Source organism: Saimiri boliviensis, chromosome 19 (genome assembly GCF_048565385.1).
Source record: "Saimiri boliviensis isolate mSaiBol1 chromosome 19, mSaiBol1.pri, whole genome shotgun sequence".
Classification (NCBI taxonomy): Eukaryota; Metazoa; Chordata; class Mammalia; order Primates; family Cebidae; genus Saimiri; species Saimiri boliviensis.
The window spans coordinates 37,412,409-37,432,352 of NC_133467.1; the positions used below are offsets into that span (position 1 = coordinate 37,412,409).

At 41.6% G+C, this 19,944-nt stretch overlaps 3 protein-coding genes across 4 annotated transcripts; 1 reads left to right on the forward strand and 2 right to left on the reverse strand.

Annotated features, from left to right (window-relative positions):
* Positions 1-338: 338 nt before the first annotated feature.
* Positions 339-1,742, forward strand: LOC101052004 (small proline-rich protein 2E). Its single transcript, XM_010329669.3, has 2 exons — positions 339-400; positions 1,116-1,742. The coding sequence occupies exon 2, from the start codon at positions 1,135-1,137 to the stop codon at positions 1,351-1,353; it is 219 nt and encodes a 72-aa protein (XP_010327971.2). The 5' UTR covers positions 339-400; positions 1,116-1,134; the 3' UTR covers positions 1,354-1,742.
* Positions 1,743-7,435: 5,693 nt separating this feature from the next.
* LOC101052323 (cornifin) lies at positions 7,436-9,106 on the reverse strand. Its single transcript, XM_003941902.2, has 2 exons — positions 9,056-9,106; positions 7,436-7,987 (listed from the first exon to the last, which is right to left on the reverse strand). The coding sequence occupies exon 2, from the start codon at positions 7,966-7,968 to the stop codon at positions 7,723-7,725; it is 246 nt and encodes an 81-aa protein (XP_003941951.1). The 5' UTR covers positions 7,969-7,987; positions 9,056-9,106; the 3' UTR covers positions 7,436-7,722.
* A 9,807-nt stretch (positions 9,107-18,913) lies between these two features.
* LOC101051476 (uncharacterized) lies at positions 18,914-19,450 on the reverse strand. 2 transcript variants are annotated; one of them, XM_039460032.2, is made up of 3 exons: positions 19,319-19,450; positions 19,148-19,219; positions 18,914-18,979 (listed from the first exon to the last, which is right to left on the reverse strand). In XM_039460032.2, the coding sequence occupies exons 1-3, from the start codon at positions 19,448-19,450 to the stop codon at positions 18,914-18,916; spliced, it is 270 nt and encodes an 89-aa protein (XP_039315966.1). The 2 variants fall into 2 exon arrangements, with proteins under 2 accessions (XP_039315966.1, XP_074246136.1); XM_074390035.1 differs by having other exon boundaries at positions 18,914-19,450.
* Between the last annotated feature and the right edge of the window lie 494 nt (positions 19,451-19,944).

Sequence of the window (19,944 nt, forward strand, 5' to 3'; positions counted from 1 at the left end):
AGCCAAAGTGGATCAGGGCGGGAAGTTTTAGGATTCAGGGGAGTTAAGATAGGAAGGGATAAATGTTCCTAATCAAGAGAGCCCTTGACAAGCAGTTAGAGAACCCCCCAACTTTCTCTCTAACGTCAGTCACTGAAACTGAGAGCTAAGGCAGGTTCTCTGTGAGTCATGAGCACTTAACTCAGTGGGGAGATCCCAGACCAGGATATTTCCTAATTTGAGAATCCCTCTCATGCCAGCTAAGGATACATTTGCATTTTAGTTGGGCCATTGCTGGACCAGCCCAGTTTTAGGCAGTTCCACTTCCCAGTGGGTGGGGCAGCAGGCCCTATAAAGAGATTCCCTGCTGCGCGACTCCTAAATTCCTGGTACCTGAGCACCATCTCCTTTGGAAAACCTGGTGAGTCTGCTTCCTTGAGTTCCTCTGTTGTTTGTGCCCTAAAATGTTGAATTTAATCGGTTATCAGCAAGTTTGGTTGATACAGTTCTGTGACCATGGGTTTGATGCTACTTAGTAGATGGAAATTTAGAATTAGAGTAAAATGATATGCTATTTAAGTTTGTTTCTTGTATACAGTTAGGTGCCTATATGGACAGAGAAATTAATAGGAAAGCTTTCATTTGGAGAAGAAAAAAGAACAAAGTATTTTTTTCCTCATGTTTTCTTGGTGTCCTTTTCAAATGTTTGTGACTTAACAGGCGCAAGAGCCTGCAATCCATCCCAAACAGCCCTTTGTTCCTTGCTCAAGTCAACCCACTGGAACTTTACGACAGATAATGTGGTAGAAATGGCTTGTGAGATTGCCCATGGTATCTGAACGTGTCACTGCCTTTCCTGAAGGTGTAATTTTCACAGAGAAAACATGCTTGGTTCATTACTGCAGAGATATTTTCTTTGGAAAAGTTGTATGAGAAAACACAGGATTTCCCAGGGCCAATGAAGCATTTTGCTAAAGTGGAAGAGAGAAATGAGAGAGTCATTAAAAGGCAGTTAAGAGTTCAAATAAATTTTTGGAAATTGGAGATTTCCCAATATCCCATGGTGTTACATAAGCGTTGCCTTCTCTCTCCGTAGGAGTCCCTTCCCGTGAACACTGTCCTATCATTTCTTTCAGATTCTGAGACTCCAGCAGGATGTCTTACCAACAGCAGCAGTGTAAGCAGCCCTGCCAGCCACCTCCTGTGTGCCCCACGCCAAAGTGCCCAGAGCCATGTCCACCCCCGAAGTGCCCTGAGCCCTGCCCACCACCAAAGTGCCCAGAGCCCTGCCCACCTCAGCAATGCCAGCAGAAATGTCCTCCTGTGCCACCTTCTCCCCCCTGCCAGCAGAAGTATCCACCCAAGAGCAAGTAACAGCTTCAGGATTCATCAGAACCATGAAAGGAAAAGGATAATTGGCTCATCTTGTTCCACAGCTTCACCTGCATCTTCTCATCAAAGCCTGCCATAGATACACAGGGAGCTTCTTTCCCCTTAGCCTGTGATCTGCCCGTTATGATCCCTGACAGCAAAAGGTTTCCTTTCTGAGGCTGCTCTACTGCCACTGTCCAGGTGGAGCTGAGGAAAGGAAGTCCTCAGCTCTCACAGCTTTGGAAGAAAGAGCAGCAACTCTATCTCTGGGAATCATCAGAGAATTCTGCTGTTGTGCTCTGTGTCTGTCTGTCACCTGGGCATGAGCTTCTCCCACCTGCGCAATTGTCACTTTTCTTTCACTCCCTGAATAAAGTACCTATGCATAAATATTTGTGAATGGATCTTTTGATTCTCTTCAAATCTGCTTTATTAGCAATATTTTTAAATCATTTGGGTTTATTTCCATCTTTCTTTCATCCATAGGCAGGATCTCACAATTATTGTTATCTGAATTTTGGGCCATATCAAAGATTATTTTCATATCATTTTAAACCCCTTTAATTTTCCTTAATTAGTTTTTGATTGATTTGAGGAACAATTCAATCAGTATTTTAATCTCTTTATTGCAAAATGTGGAAAATAATATTTATATCACAAATTTATCTTAGACATAAAATGGAATTAGTATGAGGAATTCAGCTGACACATCATTACTACTCATTTTATAGTAGTCTATTAGCAGCAGCACATCATCATTAAAACAGAACTATAATTTGACCCAGCGATCTCACTATTGGAATATAAATTATTCTACCATAAAGACACATGCATGTGTATATTCATCACAGCAATATTCACCATCGCAAAGACATGGAATCAAACTGCATGCCCATCCATGGCAGAGTGGATTTTACAAATGTGGTATAAATAGACACTATGAATTCTACACTGCCATAAAATATGACATCATGTCTGTTGCAGGAACATGGATGGAAATGGAAGCCGTTATGCTAAGCCAATGAAATCAGAAACAGAAAAACCTAATATCATGTGTTCTCACTTACAACTAGGGGCTAAACATTGAGTACACATGGACACAAAGGAGACAACAGATACCAGGGAGGGTGTGACGAGGGTGAGGATTGAAAAAGAATCGGGCACTATGCTTATCACATGGGTGACAGAATAATCTGTACTTCAAACATCCATGACACTAACCTGCACATATAGCATATAACCTGCACATATATAACAAACCTGCACATGTACTCCTGAACCTAAAATAAAAGTTAAAAAATAGAATGCGGGTAAAACAGTGTGTAGAGGGAAATGTATAGCTGTAATACCTATATTTAAAAAGAAGATGGTAAAAAGGGATTTGAAGAAATAAAAAAGATCTCACAATAATCACATAGCATTTTGAGACAAACAACAAACTAAACCTAAAGCAAGGGAAGAGGATGGAAATAATAGACTAGAGCACAAATCAATAGAGTAAGAACAGAAAACCAATAGAGGAAATCAACAAATCAAAATTTAGTTCAACTAAGTTCAAAAAAAAGTTCAACTTTTTTAGTTCAAAAAAAGTTCAACTAAGGTTGACTAAGAAAAACGGAAGAGTCAGAGGACTAAAATCAGCAGTTTAGGGGGACATCACCCCTGACCTTTCAGAAATAAGAAGGATCACAAAAGAACCTGTCACTCCCAACTATGTACAACAACAAATAATATAACATCGGTAAAATGGATACATTCCTGGAAAGATAACAAACTCTCAAAAATGACTCATAAAATAATATAAAATCTGGATATATATATAATAAAGATATTTCATTAATAAAAAAAATTTCCCACCAAGAAAAGCCCAGGCTTAGATGGCTTTACTGCCCAATCACGCCATATATACATATACATTTTATAGAGTTTATTTGAGCAAAGAATGATTCATTAATCGGGTAGCAATCAGAACCAGAAGAGGATCAGAGAGCTCTGCCCAGCAGCATGAGTGGCAAGCTTTTATAGGATGAATAGAGGAGCAAAACTGAGAAATCACGTGGCTGACAATAGCTAGGCATCTGGTCTATGTAGGCATGCTGTGATGAGGCATTTGTCTTATTTAGGCACAGTCTGATTAACTGGATACCTAGGACTGCCTGAAGCTCTGCTGTTTGTGATTGGCTGAAGCCCCGCTATTAATTACAAAAAATACTACTAAGTTAGGTTGTGCTTTTTAATGTGGGAACTCAAATTATGGAGACAGCCTCAGGCTAATGGCCTCTTGCTTATTTTGCATAACATACGCATATATTTAGGAGTGAAATCCCTAGTCATGGTATTAAGTTTAACCTTAGAATATATTGTTATACAATTTTTCTCACTGGCTATATCAAATGAATCACTCTTAGCCTTTTGTGATAACTCCCGGTGCTTCTCCTAATAGCAATTGGTATTGTCAGTTTTCTTAACTTTAGCTCTTTTGGTGGGTGTGTACTATCATCTCTTTTTGGCTTTAATTGTTATTTCCCTATAAGTAGTAAAATTAAGCACCCTTACAAATGTTTATAGGTCATTTTAATATAGTGAAGTAGTAGTCTTTTTTCTTTTTTTTTTTGTAAGGTGCTTCTTCAAGTCTTTTTATCCTCTTTGGCTGTTTGTCTTCTACTGAATAATTTGCAGTCCTTTACATATTGTGGACATGAACATTTTCTTGGTCATGTGTACTGCAAATATCTTTTCCTATTGCCTATTTACTATTTTGTTACTTTCGATAACCAGAAGTTTATAATCTTAATGGGGTCTGTTCAATTCATGAATTATTCTTTGCTCAAATAAACTATTAAATTATTAAGAAAAACTCTTGTCACAAATATTTAAAGAATAATTAACAACAATCCTTTGCAAACTCTTCTGAAAAATAGAAGAGGAGGGCTTAACACCACTGAACTGTACACTAAAAAATGGCTAAGATGATAAATTTTACATTATTTATATTTACTATCATTAAAAATAGTTTTAAAACAGAAGAGATAGGAACATTTGCCAACTCATTCTATTAGGCTAATATTACCCTGCCACCAAACAATGACACCAAACCAGACAATGACATCACAAGAAAAGAAAACTACACATCAATATCCTTTAAGGATGTAGATGAAAAATCCCTAACAAAAGCTAGAAAACCAAGTTCACTAACATATAAGAAATTATATACTACAAGCAAGAGGGATTTATCCCAAGAATGCAAGGTTAGTTTAACACGTTTACTCTGTCAGTGGGAGTGTAAATTAGTTCAACCATTGTGGAAGACAGTGTGGTGATTCCTCAAGGACCTAGAAATAGAAATTCCATTTGACCCAGCAATGCCATTACTGGGTATATATCCAAAGGATTATAAATTGTTCTACTATAAGGACACATGCACACGAATGTTCATTGCAGCACTGTTTACAATAGCAAAGACCTGGAACCAACCCAAATGCACATCGATGATAGACTGGACAGGGAAAATGTGGCACACGTACACCATGGAATACTATGCAGCCATCAAAAACGATGAGTTCACGTCCTTTGTAGGGACATGGGTGAACCTGGAAACCATCATTCTCAGCAAACTGACACAAGAACAGAAAATCAAACACCGCATGTTCTCACTCATAAGCAGGTGTTGAACAATGAGAACACATGGACACAGGGAGGGGAGCACTACACACTAGGGTCCGTTGGGGGGAAATGGGGGAGGGGCAGGGGGGTGGGAAGAGATAGCATGGGGAGAAATGACAGATACAGGTGAGGGGACGGAAGGCAGCAAACCACACTGCCATGTGTGTACCTATGCAACAATCTTGCATGTTCTTCACATGTACTTCCAAACCTAAAATACAATAAAAAAAATTAAATTAAAAACAAAAAACCAAAAAAGACAAACGAAAAAAAACTGACAATAAAAATATCTACAAAATTAAAAAAAAAAAAAAAAAGTTGCCTAACCAAGAAGGGCATAGTCCACAGTACACACTTCAGGTTTGATTATAGAGAATAGCATAAAGAAGGGATAATTCTACCTATGGCAAAAAAGTGAATCCTTCCAGAGAACAGAATCAACACCTTAAAAGGAACTTCTACCACTTCTGGTATATTGGAATGGGAAGAATGTGGCTTCACAATGCCTGTCCAGATGGATTTCAGAGTACTAAGGCCCAGTGGCTGCCATGTGTCACCATTATCTTCCTTTGCACAGGGTAGTTTTGATTTAGTTTTCCTGTATCTGCATTGACATTGGATGCTGAGTAATAGGAAAAATGGCCCATTTGTTTGCTTCATAATTTTCTGAACAAAAGGAGCCACAGGAAGACATGATGGAGAAAATTTCATGTCATCTAGAGATCCTAGAGTTTGAACTTGCAGGTACCAAAAGGTTTTTTTTTCTTGGGGGATTGTGTTCTGCATATGAGACAAAAGGAGCAGATGAATATTTGAGAACAAGGTTATTCTGTGGCTGAATCTTGAGGAGGTCACCCAAATCTGTGTCTTTCTTTCTGAGCACACCAGTAAACTACATTTCTTGACTTTGTGAGGTAGATAGGGCTATGCGACCAAGTTCTACACAAATCAGTAAGAACTGAGGTTAGGCATGCCATTTCTCTTTCCAAGTGGATAAGTTCCCGGGGGAATCTTCTCTATATTCAGTCTATTTTCTGTTCTTGTGTTTGGATTATAGGGCACAGCACTCAGAGATAGTGAGACTGTGCCTCGTCATGACTATGTGGAAAAAAGACTTTGCTAACCTATATTGGACTTTTACTTGAGTGGAAAATAACCTTTACTTGATGGAGTTTTAACAAGATACGGGGGTGTTTGTTACAGAAGCTAACCTATGCTAACTAATAATAGCATATGATTACAACTTTTTTTTTCTGCTTGGCTAATTGGTTTGGTGCTAGGAGGTACTTATACTTGGATATGATGGTAGATTTTACCTACTAATTAATCAAAAAACCTTTAGGGTAATAAAACTTTTAGGCTAAACATTTTTCATATGGGCTTTGTAATTTTAAATAACGCAATCAAGTAAAAATGCCATGATCAAAAGTATCACAATTTCTTGAGTTATACCAATGGCATGAATTTTTTTTTATTATTTCATTTTCCAACCTAAGAAAAAAAATCTCTTTTATACTGCTACAGAACAACTTGCTTTGTCTCCCAGTTAGAAACAAAAGTAACTTTTTCTATCAATATAAATATATATACACACATATATGAATACACTGTTGATAATTCTATCTTTTAAAATCGGACTTGAAACACGTTGATGCTATAGGGAGATGAGTGGGAGTGGGTTTTACAGTTCTCACTTCCATGGTTCCCACCTATGTGAAAGAAACAGTCTCTAAACTGGATTAGCTTTTGCATGTTACACTCCGAGGACTCCAGATCTCCTGCGTGTGGTTGTATATGTGTGTATTTGTGTTTGAATGAAGGGTGGGGAAGAAAATGAAGTACATTCCTCGAGGACACTGCAAATGCCCCTGACAAACACCACAAATCCCCCTGACTCTGTTTCTGGTCCAGAGTTGGCACTCAGAGACTAGAAATGACTAATTGAGATAAGGAACGGAGTCTGTGAGTCTTTAGTTGTGTTTGGAAATCTGGGTTGCAGGTATCAGAGAGAAATGAGTGAGAAGGAGCACGTTAGCATACGTAGGAACAACATTACGTGAAATAAACAGGAATTGGCTGAATAAGTTAGCAGTCTAAAAGCCAGATTTAGAGAGAAGGCATTCAGTATTAGTGAGTCAGAGTCAGCGTAGACAGGTGCTAACTAAATTCTGGCATGACTCACCGAGTTGCAACAGAGAGCTCTGCTCCAGCCCTGGATGCTTAAAGCAACAGCTCCAGGTGGCGCTGCACGGCCTCCCATAGGCAGCCCAGGAATGCCTGGCGGGGCAGCCCCCCCCACCCTCCTAGTGTGAGCATCAGATGCCTTCTGGACAAAGCCCTTCACCAACCCATCTCTGTGTACAGTTCCTGTTTCATGAGGGAAAGGAATGAAGTTGTAGAGTCAACCACACACAGTCGAGAGTGGAATTGAAAGTGAATTTAATGGGGCTATAAAGGAGCTGAATCATTTGCGTTCATCTTAAGCCTCTCTTCAGATGAATTCTGAGCAGCTGAAAACTAGCTCTGGTATTAAGACCTTCAGCTTCATTCAGAGACTCAGAGTGTGCTGGAAAGAAAGCGGCATAGCACATTCTTTTTTTTCGGGGAGACAGAATGCTAATTGCAAGGCAAATGGGACTCATAAGCAGAGTGGGTTAGAGGAGTCAGCATCTGGTGGCCGGCTCCTCCAGGGCATGGCTGTGGACCACATTACTTCTGTGTGGTCTTCTGCTGGGCTGGTGCTGGAGTGACTGTTGGAGGGCAGGGCTCAGGCAGCTTGGGTTGACAGGGCTCTTGAACCTTGGGCTGGCAGGGCTCAGGCACTTTGGGGTGGCAAGGCTCCTTGGTTTTGGGGATACATGGCTCCTGGGGTGGAGGCTGGCAAGGCTGTTTCACCTGCTGCTGCTGGAGCTGAGGGGGTGGGGCGCAGGGCTGCTTCTGCTGCTGGGAGCTCATGCTTCAACAGTGGCTGGTCCTAGGAAAAGAAGAGATGATTTAAAATAACAACTAGGGAAGAAGCCATGGTCAATAGCACTTCAGGTCCCTTAAAAAGCAAATGTTCTTTCTCCTTCTTGACTGCAAAGAATACTTGATTAATTTCTGAGTCTTTGAAAAAGAGGAACTTCAAGATGATTTGCTCTTACTCCATTGGAGCAGGGCCTTTCCTGGTGCTCCCTTTCTTCGTACACAGCACAACAGGCTTCTAGCAGGAATGTGAAGCACTGGATCATTGGAAATGTGAGGTTATTTGAAAAGAACAATAAATTCAATCTACCCACTCATTTCTGAAACATAGCATGGCTTATCACCTATTGTATAACTCTGATCTCTCTAGAACCCCACACAATTCCACCTCTGGCCTGGCTCAAGTGCTCCTCTGTCTTAAATGTTTTCCTCTTTCCTACCTGTTCTAGCACTAACCAACCACCACAGATTACTTCATATGGGACTTTTAGTGGCTACTCTAGAGAAAACCTTCCAGAAATCTCTGTATTCCCAAACTGTTACAGCACTTGCCCTAATCACCTGGCTTTGGTAAGTCGCTATTATACATTGCATTTTAGCTCTTATTTGCTGAATGAATTGTAGCATCATAGAGTACATTTTCTGCTGCTTAAATTATTTATTTTTAACCAAATTGCCAAATATAGCAAGCTCTCACTAAAGTATCTGTTTAAAGAATAACATTTTCTGTATTAAAATTATAAATAAGAAGAATTACAATGTCAGGGAAAGTGCTGTGGACCTGGGTTCTAGTCGTTGTCTTATTATAAACGTACTATGAATCCTTAAACAAACCAACCCCCTGCTTGCTGACACAGAAAGAGTGAATGAAGAAGAACTGACAATATCTGAAGTCTCTTCAAACCCACAGTATGATTACTTTTAAAACAAGGATATTCCTAGAGGTTATAATTCATTTGAACAATCTGCATGGCTATGAGCAGATTCAATAATGAGGGAAAAAAGAATGCCAATGAGACACTAATAGAAATCAAACACCTAGAATGGATGGTAAAGAGTTCCAAGTAAAGAGACTCACCTGGTGTGCAGAGAGGAAAAGTCCGTATGGCCCCTCAATGTTGGAATAGTGTTCCCAGCCAACTGGCTTTTTATGCAGGGAGCAAGCCCTGCCTCAAGGAAACAGGATCTGTCTGGGCTGCTGTGCCTTCATTCGTTACCTGTCAGACATGATTCACCCCTCTTCCCTCATCCACCTGTTGACCCAACTTTTGTGATGAAACTTTTGGCACTTGCTGTCTGACAAGGATGTCACCGGGGCTTTATCCCCCTGAGTACGCTTTGCTCCCGGGTGTGGTGTTTACAGGAAGGGTGTGGGCTGAAAGAGAGAGAAGGAAGACATTCTGGGGCTGCTGGAACCAGAAACTGTCATATCTTCTGGAAAGGTCTAATCTTTAGCACAGGTGACACTTGTGGGCTATTTAATATTTGAAGTGGATGCAGAGATAAGCAATAGATATTTCTGGGAGGCCAAGGGCATGGTGACCTGAATTGTCCCAGGTGTAAAAAAGTAATATTCTGTTAATCCATCGCTCAGTTTACTCATGCCTGGCTGGGGAAAGGAGAAGCTAAAATGATTCTTTTGGTTCTAAAAAGCCTTTTCTCCAAGGACAAACTCAGAGTTAACAGCATAAGGGCAGGCAGACCTCAGTCAATGAAGGAGAGTTCCAAGCAGTGAAACTCTGGGAAGAACAGTCACATGCGGAAGCTCTGGAGCAACCCGGCCCTGTCAGCCCATCCATATATTCTGTCAAATGTGACAGCAGGCCCTGAAGACCCTGGCTCTCATGGGGATCCTGCAGTCCACATGGGAACAAAGGAGCAGGGATTCCCTCAGCCCTTATATCAAAGTTCACTCTCCTCAAGATAAGATGAAACTTAGCTCACTGCCGGCAGTTTGCAACCTGTTGCAAGTACGGTCTTTGGAGAATCCAAACTATCCTTGAAATCCAGGTGCTGAGTGGTCCCTCCATCATTATTTCTTCTTACCTAAATGTTTATAGAGCACCTGCTGGCTGCACAGCTGTGTCACTTCTAATCGATTTGAGCCCAGGACCAGCCAGCCACCACTAGAGGTTCCTCTGCTTAGCCATTGTTCTAACTTCCATCCTCACATGATGCCTGGTGTATAGTAGCTGCTCAGAGAATTGACAATTATAGAATAAATGAGTAAATGGAAGGATGGAGAGATGGATGGGTGATGTTATTTGCAAAGAGACACCAGAAGCTGCTTTGAGAACTACCAGGAAATTTTTATAGGGGAAATCCTTCCTTGCAGCAGGCTCATGAGAAAAAAGCTGAGAAAAGCTGTAAAAGCTTAGCGAGAGACAGATGTTTCTGTTACTTTATCCACTATGGTTTGGCTGTGTTTCCACCCAACTCTCATCTTTAATTCCCACATATTGTGGGAGTGCCCCGGTGGGAGGTAATTGTGTCATGGGGGCAGGTCTTTCTGGTGCTGTTCTCATGATAGTGAGTAAGTCTCATGAGATCTGATAGTTTTATTTATTTTTGATTTTTTTGATCTGTTGGATTTAAAAAAGAGGAGTTCCCCTGTACAAGTTGTCTCTTTGCGTACTGCCATCCATGTAGGACATGATGTGCTTCTCCTTGTCTTCTGCTGTGATTGTGAAGCCTCTCCAGCCATGTGGAACTGCAAGTCCATTAAACCTCTTTCTTTTGTAAATTGCCCAGTCACGGTTATGTCTTTGTCAGCAGCATGAAAATGAACTAATACATTCATGTATCTATTTCTCCCTCTACTTTTTAAGTGGTCACCTCGCTTTGGTCTGTGGCAACTGCCATCATCACGCCACTTGCCTCAGTTGAGCTCTTCTTTAGACTTGGACACAGCCTCTCCTTAAACCTGCTCCCTGTAGACCCTACAAAGGGAATTATAAGCACACCTTGTCTCCACTCTGGTGGGATTATCAGGCCCAAGGCAACCTGCTTCTGCTTCTCAGTCCTCCAGGCCAACAGGCCCAGGACCTGGCTAACCTGAACCTCAGGTCTGAGGCTCTCATGTCTTTCCTAGACCCATATGTCTTGGAGGAATTTTCATTCAAGATGCCCTTTAGGTGTTGACCTGATGCACCCACTTGACTTATCTCCTCTCCCTCCGTCAGCACTGCTCTCATTCTAGCTTCTAGACTTTCTCATTTTACACTTCTGCTGTTTTGTCTAAAGACCCCCGCCCACACCCTACCCCCAGCCATTTTTTTCCCCACTCTACAAGAAAACTCAGTTTCCTCATCAGCAGTGCTGAATCAGCCATGGATCTGCTGGGAAGCCACATGGCTTCTGATTGCGACTAGTTATCTCCCCATATGCCTCTGACTTTCATGTCTGTCCTTCTCAGGATGAGAGAATGCTGCTAGTTGTTGTTATTAATAGCAAAGCCTGATCTTTCTTGGACTTGCTGATTAACTGTACTTGACACCTCCTGGATATCCCTACAAATTCTCTCTACCCTACTTGTTACTCATATGTGGTCATATGGCCATTTTCATGCTTGCTTGGATGGGCTTTGTACAGGAGATACCTGATAAAGTTGCTCTTCAGGACCATTCTGCATATCTCTTTCTTTTTGGTCTGGGTCTCCTATGATACTGCAGTACAGGACACTCATGGAATGCTTTTGTGTGTACAACTGGGAGGTATAGGGGAGTCAGTGCATATGGGCCCAGACTTGACAAATGATGGTAGTGAAGGAAAGTGAAAGAAAACTATGGATAAATACTTCCTGCCTTCATCTCCAGGGCAGAGAGTTCTGAGACTACTTCTTAAAGATCACCAAAAAGTCCCATGGACATTTTTTATGGCTGCATACTATTCTATGATGTATGTATATGTATCACATTTTCTTTATTCAGTTCCATTGTTGCTGGGCATCTTCACCGACTTCATGTCCTTGCTAAAATACGTTTTTTGGGCAATATAGATGAAGCTGAAGGCCATTATCCTAAGTGAACTAATGCAAGAACAAAAACCCAATGTGACATGTTCTTACTTGTAAGTGGTGAAGCATTGAATATACATGGACACAAAGGTGGGAGCAATAGACACTCAGGAGTACTTGGGAGAAAGGTGGAAGGTGGGAATGGGTTGGAAGGCTGTCTGTCAGGTACTGTGCTCACAACTTGGGTGATGGGTTCATTTGTACACCAACCCTGAGCAACATGTAATTTATCCATGTAAGAAACCTGCATGTGCACTTCTGGAACCTAAAATAGAAGAAGGAGAGGAAGAAGAAGATGAAGAAGGAGGAGGAGGAGGAGGAGGAGGAAAGAGGAAGAAAAGAAGAAAAAAAGAAAGAAGAAGGAGGAGGAGGAGAGAAGAAGAAGAAGAAAAAGAAGAAGCAAGAGGAGGAGGAGAAGGAGGAGGAGGAAGAGGAGGAGAAACTGCTATATGACCCAATTTAAAAAATGGTAAGACACTAGTTTCAGCATTCAATTTGTAGTTTCAGTAAGAAAGTACATGGTTGAGAGGAACTAACCATGTTGAGCTATGAGCAGAGCACCGTATTAGGTACTTTATGTTTGAGAAGTGACCATAAAATAGTGGTTACAAGTGTGAACTCTTCAGCCAGACTTAACTGAGTTCAGGTCCCAGCTGAGCCATTGATGACTGTGGGCAGGTTATGACCCTAACCAGTGTTTTAATTTCTTTGCACATAAAATGAATAGTAGTAGCTATCTCACAATGTTGTTGGGATGACTAACTAGGTTAATAACAGTAGAATATTTATAACAGTAGCTGGTACAGGGATTGTTCAATAATCATTAGGTGACATCATACATGCTAATTAAGTTACAAAGTCACTCTCTCTCCTTTTCCCATTACCCAAGGTCCTATAAGGCAATGTCTTTGCAATTGTAAATAACTAAGTGCTAAAATGAAAATAATTCTATTGTTACAGACCTAAAATAAGTCGATAAATTTACTGAGTTGCTGTTAAAAAAAGAGTCCCATGGACTTGACTGTCAGTTGTTCTTGGTGCTGTGTGAAACGGTAATGCCTTCTTGAATGAACCTTCCTTCTCTAATTTTACTTTGTCCATTATTCCTCTTCCTTGGGGTCACATTTCCAAGTAAACTTCCTGCCCATGAGGCATTAGCACCAGGCACAACTTACTGCAAGAGTCAGGTTAAGACAACCATGAAAAAGGCACATAATTCAGGAAGTGGGTATATAAACAAAATCACTATAAGGATGGAATCTCTGCCCAGAGCACAGAAAGTTGGATAGATCACTGTAAGAAAGTTGAACTTGATCTAAGCTTCTTCTTTGGAGACTCCAGAAAGGTTGATGTGACCGAGGCTGGTCCTTTTCTAGTGTACCCCTGAAATGTTGCAGGACAGTAAATTCAGGAAAGAATCCTTCTCTGTTCAGCCTCATCCCAGGGAGATCAGAGACTGAAGCTTGGGGAAGAGGCCTTCTTTACCATTTCAGGCTTTGGAGAACATTTGATGGAGAGTTATAAAAGGGAAAATCCATTTGTCTTTGTGATGTTTTGGCCCTGCCAGCTTCTGAGACTGCTTTGGGGAATGTGTTGCTGTTGGCCAGATGAAGGAGGCTTCAGGCAGACACTGTCTAGGTGGTTGCTGAAGAGGTAGGCACTGAGGAGAGACAGTGTAATGGTGGACAGTGGTGAGGTGGGCTTTGTGGAAATGTGACAGGTGCTGGATACTTGAAGACTATGTCTCTAGACTCCATGAAGAACATGTCACAGGACATCACAGGACATATAGGAGCTGGCTGGCAAGGCTACTGCTAGAAGAACAATATTTTTGTTACTTAGCAATATCTGAAAGAGGTGAATATGTTGATAGAAGATCTCTCTTTCATGAGAAGAGGAAAAAGTTCACCTACTAAGCCAGGGCAGTACTTATTCAACCTGGGAAGGTATTCAGGTTTGTCTCCTAAAACCATCATTATGACATCGATTGCTTCCGCTTCCTCCTTATTTAGCATTTTTCCTTTCTAGAAATTTGTTTCACTACAAATACTTTGTCTAATATTATTATATTTGTATAATATTATTCAGAGAAAATGTATGTTTTCTTATGCAATAAAAAATTGGATGAATGAAGAAAAAATATTAAGAAAGTCAGACCAAATTTTTGAAATTGCGATTACAAGAATTTTTTATTTCCCTTATCTACCAGGAAGTTCATTTTAACTAAACAGCCTCAGATAATAAGACAGGTGCTGCTAAGGGAGAATGACCAAATTTAATTCCCTCTTCTTTGAAATCAATGTGGAGGAATTCTTTCTCAAATGGAGACTTGTTTTCATTCTCCTTCATTTTGACGTCACTGACCTGACTTTCTTCTCTATGAGGATTTCAAAATGTCTTGTAAAACAAAGCAAAACCATATTATAAATTATCTATACCTTCTCCCACCACATGAGGAAAAGCGCAAAAGCATCAAACCTTCTTCTTTTTTTCAGATTCAAAACATAATCTTATTGTTCCAATATAGATGTGAATCTCAATAACTCAGGCTCAGCCACGTGGGAGATTGCATTCCCATATGGTGGAAAGTGGAATATTCCAAGATTGAGCAGTATCAGTTATTTCTCAAGTTAAATATAAGTCACCTGAAATGACACATCACAAAACATCCGGTGATGATGTGTCCTGGAACTCCCTGCTGGAATATGTACTCAGCGCTGAAGGACTTGCTTAACCTTACAGCAGGCATCCCCAGACTTTTTACACAGGGGGCCAGTTCACTGTCCCTCAGACCGTTGGAGGGCCGCCACATACTGTGCTCCTCTCACTGACCACCAATGAAAGAGGTGCCCCTTCCTGAAGTGTGGCAGGGGGCCAGATAAATGGCCTCAGGGGGCCGCATGCGGCCCCCGGGCCGTAGTTTGGGGACGCCTGCCTTACAGTGACAACTGCTTGCTGATGGCAGTGGAAAATTTGAGGATTCTCCAGCTCTAGATAAAGATATTCCTTCAATTCATTCATTCCACTGATTACTGAGTGCCTGCAATATGTCATATCACATTCTAGACACTTGGGATGTGTCATGAACAATAAGAAATATCTCTGACCTTATGGAGCTTGCATGCTATAGGGGAGGATGGAAATAAACAGTAAAGAATCATGGAGACTATGTAAATTATATGTTAAATATACTATGGAAAAAAGAATAGCAGTGTAAGCAATTGGGGGTACCAAAGAGGTGGGGGTGGTAGTTGCGAATTCTCTGTGAGAAACGATTTGACTGGAAACAGATTGGAAGCCTGCTAAATTTTTGATGAAATTGTTTTGTTTAAGAAACCATAAGCCCAGGCTACAAAAGGTAAAGGTATTATATAAGGCTCTCAACATCCTAGCTGACATTAAATGAGCTGCTATCATTTGGCAGGCAGTAGGCTGGGCACTGAGTCTACAGAGAAATTCTGAGCAAGACAGAGAAGGTTTTTACCTTCATGCTTCATGGTCTGAAGTCAGATGTGAGTCCAGGGATCTTGGGTGTGATGAATACATGGTGTGGGAAGTACAGGGCAGTTTGGGATAGGCTGCTGCACATCTGGCTAATTTCCCAGGTTTGCCAATTGGTGCTTACGGAGTATATGAGGTGGCAGGTGTGAGGTGGTAGGTTGAATATAGAGCATAACAAAGAACAGGCAGATGAGATGGAATAAAATTGAGAAAATTAAGTTGGAAGCTGGCAAAGAATGAATTGGAAAAGTGGTTGACCTAGACCTGCCGTGAGCGTTTCCTCAGCCAGAAATAGGAAAGTACAGGAATTCTCTTAATAGCTAGTTTTTATCTGAGCCAGAAAATTTTCCAGCTATTATGGAAGTCATAGCCTTAGGAGGAGGAAGAAACATGAAAGTGTAAAAAAATAAGGAGGAACATGAGGAGAAACCAAATGCACATTTATTTATCTGCACAAGTTGAGATCAGCAATTAGGCTGTGAACCTGAAATTTGCCGAACTATGCATAGTCTTGACTTCTTCGGTTCTTCAGACCTTCACGAAGAAGCAGCACACTGCTCCCTAAACGACTAGATCACTGGGGTCCTGCCAAGTCACAGAGGAGGAGAAAAGATGAGGTGAATGAAGCAGCTAAGAAAAGACATCTACTTGCAAAGTCAGTGGACAAGAGGTGACCTGGGCTGTCAGGGCGAATAAGATGTTGGGATATTCCAGGGACCCCAGCAGAAGATCAGGCATTGGAATGGGATGTGTGGAGAGGAGAGACACCATAACCAGCCTCAAGAAGGAAGAGGCTCACACCCTTAGGATGCTCATACAGGACTTGTGCAGAGCCTCAGGAAGGTTTGTATTGGGTAGAAAACATATTTTTCCTCTAGCTCAGCAGCATCTTGATTAACTTCTATTTTTTGATATTATAATAAATTTTGTGAAAATAAAATATTATTATATAGCTGGGTATGGTGGCTCATGACTGCAATGTCAGCACTTTGGGAGGCTGCGAAGGGTGGATCACCTGAGGTCAGGGGTTCGAGACCAGCCTGACTAACATGGTGAAACCCCACCTCTACTAAAAAATGTACAAAATTATCTGGGCATGGTGGTTCATGCCTGTAAATCCCAGGTACTCTGGAGACTGAGGCCAGAGAATCATTTAAGCCAGGAAGACGGAGGTTGTGGTGAGCCTAGACTGAGCTTGAGCCACTGCACTCCAGCCTGGATGACAGAGCAGGACTCCATCCTCCCCTCCAAAAAATTATATAATTCCTAATGTCGAAAACAAAGAGCTATTAAAATGAGCACGAACACAAAACAGCCAGAAATAACCACTGTTTATACTATGCTGTATTTAGTAGCAGGATTTTTTTATCTTCCATCCACATGCCTACATATATATCTTAACAAAGACACACAACATTGTAAATGGAATGAATACCAAAAAAGCACACAGAAAAATGCTTTAAATCACATTTTTATGTGGGAGATACATTTTCCGCAGTAAATATGTATTTTTAAAAAGCAGCTTCAAGCAATGGGAACAAGAAAGTGCATGACTTTACATTCATAATAGCCGTGTAGCACAGAGTCCACTTCCCCACCCAGAATCAGCCTACTTAGTTGTGATTGGTCCTGAAATTATCTCTAGACTTTCTATCATAGAATCAGCAGTAATTTGAAGCCACCTCATCCTGTGCATACCTAACAGACCCAAGTGACATCATTCTCTCCTGCCAGTTTGACAACTTCTCACCACTTTGTAATGATTCTTTGGAAAATTTTTGTTTTATCATTTCCAAATATCTCTGAGGTCTTGCAAAACCTATTTGTAGTAACTGTGTATCATGCAGGCGTAACCTGTCACCTGCTTCACACTCCTTTGATATTGTGGACCATGCAACTTATCAAGAAATGGAATTTGTTCCCCAGAGATTACTGTAACCCTTCAGAAGTTTTGTCATTCTTTTTGCTGTTGGAGATCATTCTGCAATGTCCCAGAGCCACTCATCACAGACCTGCAAACCTGTTGGTCATCCCCGAATTGAAAAAGACAAGGCTGCAGGAGAGTGGGGAGCTGGGAGTCTGAGGAATTAGGCTCCAGGATGATGCGGAAACACAATTTTGGGGTTACCTTAATTAATTTTGGGGCCATCGATTTCCTTATTCAATAAATGAAGCAGCTCTGCTAGGTTCTCTCTAAGTCTCCTTTCACTTCCGAGCTTTTCTAGCTTAATTACCTGCTCTTACCTAACTTGGTGGCCAGTTATTCACCTCACCTAGATTGTGTAATCCTAATGCCTGCTTAAAACCCATGTCTTGTTTGGAATTACTGGATAAATCTGTTTCTGTGAGATTATTCTGGGGAAGAGAAAGAAAAAAAAGGATGGGGGAGAGAAAGAGAGAGAGACTGTATAGCGTGTATTTGTTTGTGTGAGAAATGTGAATGTCCTAGCTTCTAGACAAGACTGCAAATTATGCAATGGGGCACTGTGTATCCTCCTCGCCCTCTTGCTCCTCCAGCTCCAGACCTCCTTGCACATGGCAGATACCCAGCAAAAGGTAACACTGCCTTGAGAGCTTGCAGGAGTGATTAAGTGAGTGTGTGACTAAAATGAATCTGCCTTTTAGTGAGTGTGTGTGTATGTGTATGTCTGTATGTGTTGGGGTATCTGGAAGGTAAAATGAATAAAGAAAAATAGAACATCAACTTCAGTTTTCTAGGAACAGACAGGAAATTAGTGGGACGAATACTAAGGATTAGAGGTGGCTTGGAACAGGCACCACGGTACTCAGGCATAGCTCAGTTCAGTGCAAGACGAGAGCCTATGACTGCCCAAAGTGACACTCTCTATGCCCCATCGCAGAATACCCATTGTTATTCCAGAACCACCCCCAAGTGTATCCCCCCACACACACATAGAAACATACAGTAGAGATAGATGATAGATAGATGTTTAGATCACTAAACATACAGTAGATGATAGATGATGATAGATAGATGGGTTGAGATAGATGACTTTTAACCAACTCCTCTCTGTCTATAGGTCCTGACTCACAATGGGGAAACAAGGAAGGGGAAAGATTCAGCCAATGACACACATAGCCAAGACTGGAATTAAAGGCGATTTAATGAGGACAGAGCAGGGAATGTGCATTTCTTTTCATTCAAATCTTCAGATGAACCCTTAGCAGCTAAAGACCTGAAAAGCCACTAAGACTTTCTGCTTAATTCAGGAGCTTACAGGATTCTTCAGAGTGTGTGTGAATAAAAGCTTCATAGTACATATTTTTAGGATACAAATAAGAGAGAGACTATGACTCGGGGTGCCAGTATACCGATTACAAGGTCTACACAGAAGCAGATGGAAAGAGGGTGTCCAGCATCTGGTGGTCAGCTTCTCAAGGGCTCGTCTGTGCACTACATTACTTCTGCTCGGTCTTCTGCTGAGCTGCTCCTGGAGTGACCGTTGAAGGATGTGGCTTATGGACCTTGGCATAGCCTTGCTCAAGGACCTTGGTGTACCCTTGCTCAGGGACCTCGGCATAGCCTTGCTCAGGGACCCTAACGCAGCCTTGCTCAGGGATCTTGGTGCGGCCTTGCTCAGGGATCTTGGTGCAGCCTTGCTCAGGGACCTTGGTGTGGCCTTGCTCAGGGACCTTGGTGTGGCCTTGCTCAGGGATCTTGGTGCAGCCTTGCTCAGGGACCTTGGTGTGGCCTTGCTCAGGGACCTTGGTGTGGCCTTGCTCAGGGACCTTGACGCAGCCTTGCTCAGGGACCTTGGTGCAGCCTTGCTCTGGAATCTCGGTGTTTCCAGGTTGTTGTGGGACCTTTGGGTGGCATGGCTCCTTGGTTATGGGAACAAATGGTTCCTGAGGTGGAGGCTGGCTGGGTTGTTTCACCTGCTGCTGTTGAAGCTGAGGGGGTGGGGTAAAGGTCTGCTTCTGCTGGTAAGAACTCATGCTTCAAAGGATGCTGGACCTAGAAAGAAAACAGCTGATTGGTTCAGTGCTTTGATTAAACAGAAATGAAGCCCAGTTTAACGACAAATATCTCTCATTTCATTCTCCTTCAGAGCTGAGAGCCTCTCTTTTCTTTCTTTTTCCCTGAATTTGAGATCATTGGATGCTTTGATGATCCCCATGTGTCTTCCAGGGAAGCAGGTAACGTTGATTTGTTCCACATCCCGTAAGTGGAGGCTTTCTCTGTGCTGCTTTTCTTCCTGGTACATCTAAAATCCCTACGTACAATGTGAAACACATGCAACTATGCAGATACATACTATGAAGCTTTCACTTACACACTCTCTGAAGAATCCGCTAAGCCCCTGAATTAAGCAGAAAGTCTTAGTGGCTTTTCTGGTCTTCAGCTGCTCAGGGCTCACCTGAAGACTCAAGTGAAAAGAAATCTCTCTTTCTTGCTCTGCCCTGTTTAAATCACTTTTAATACCACTCTT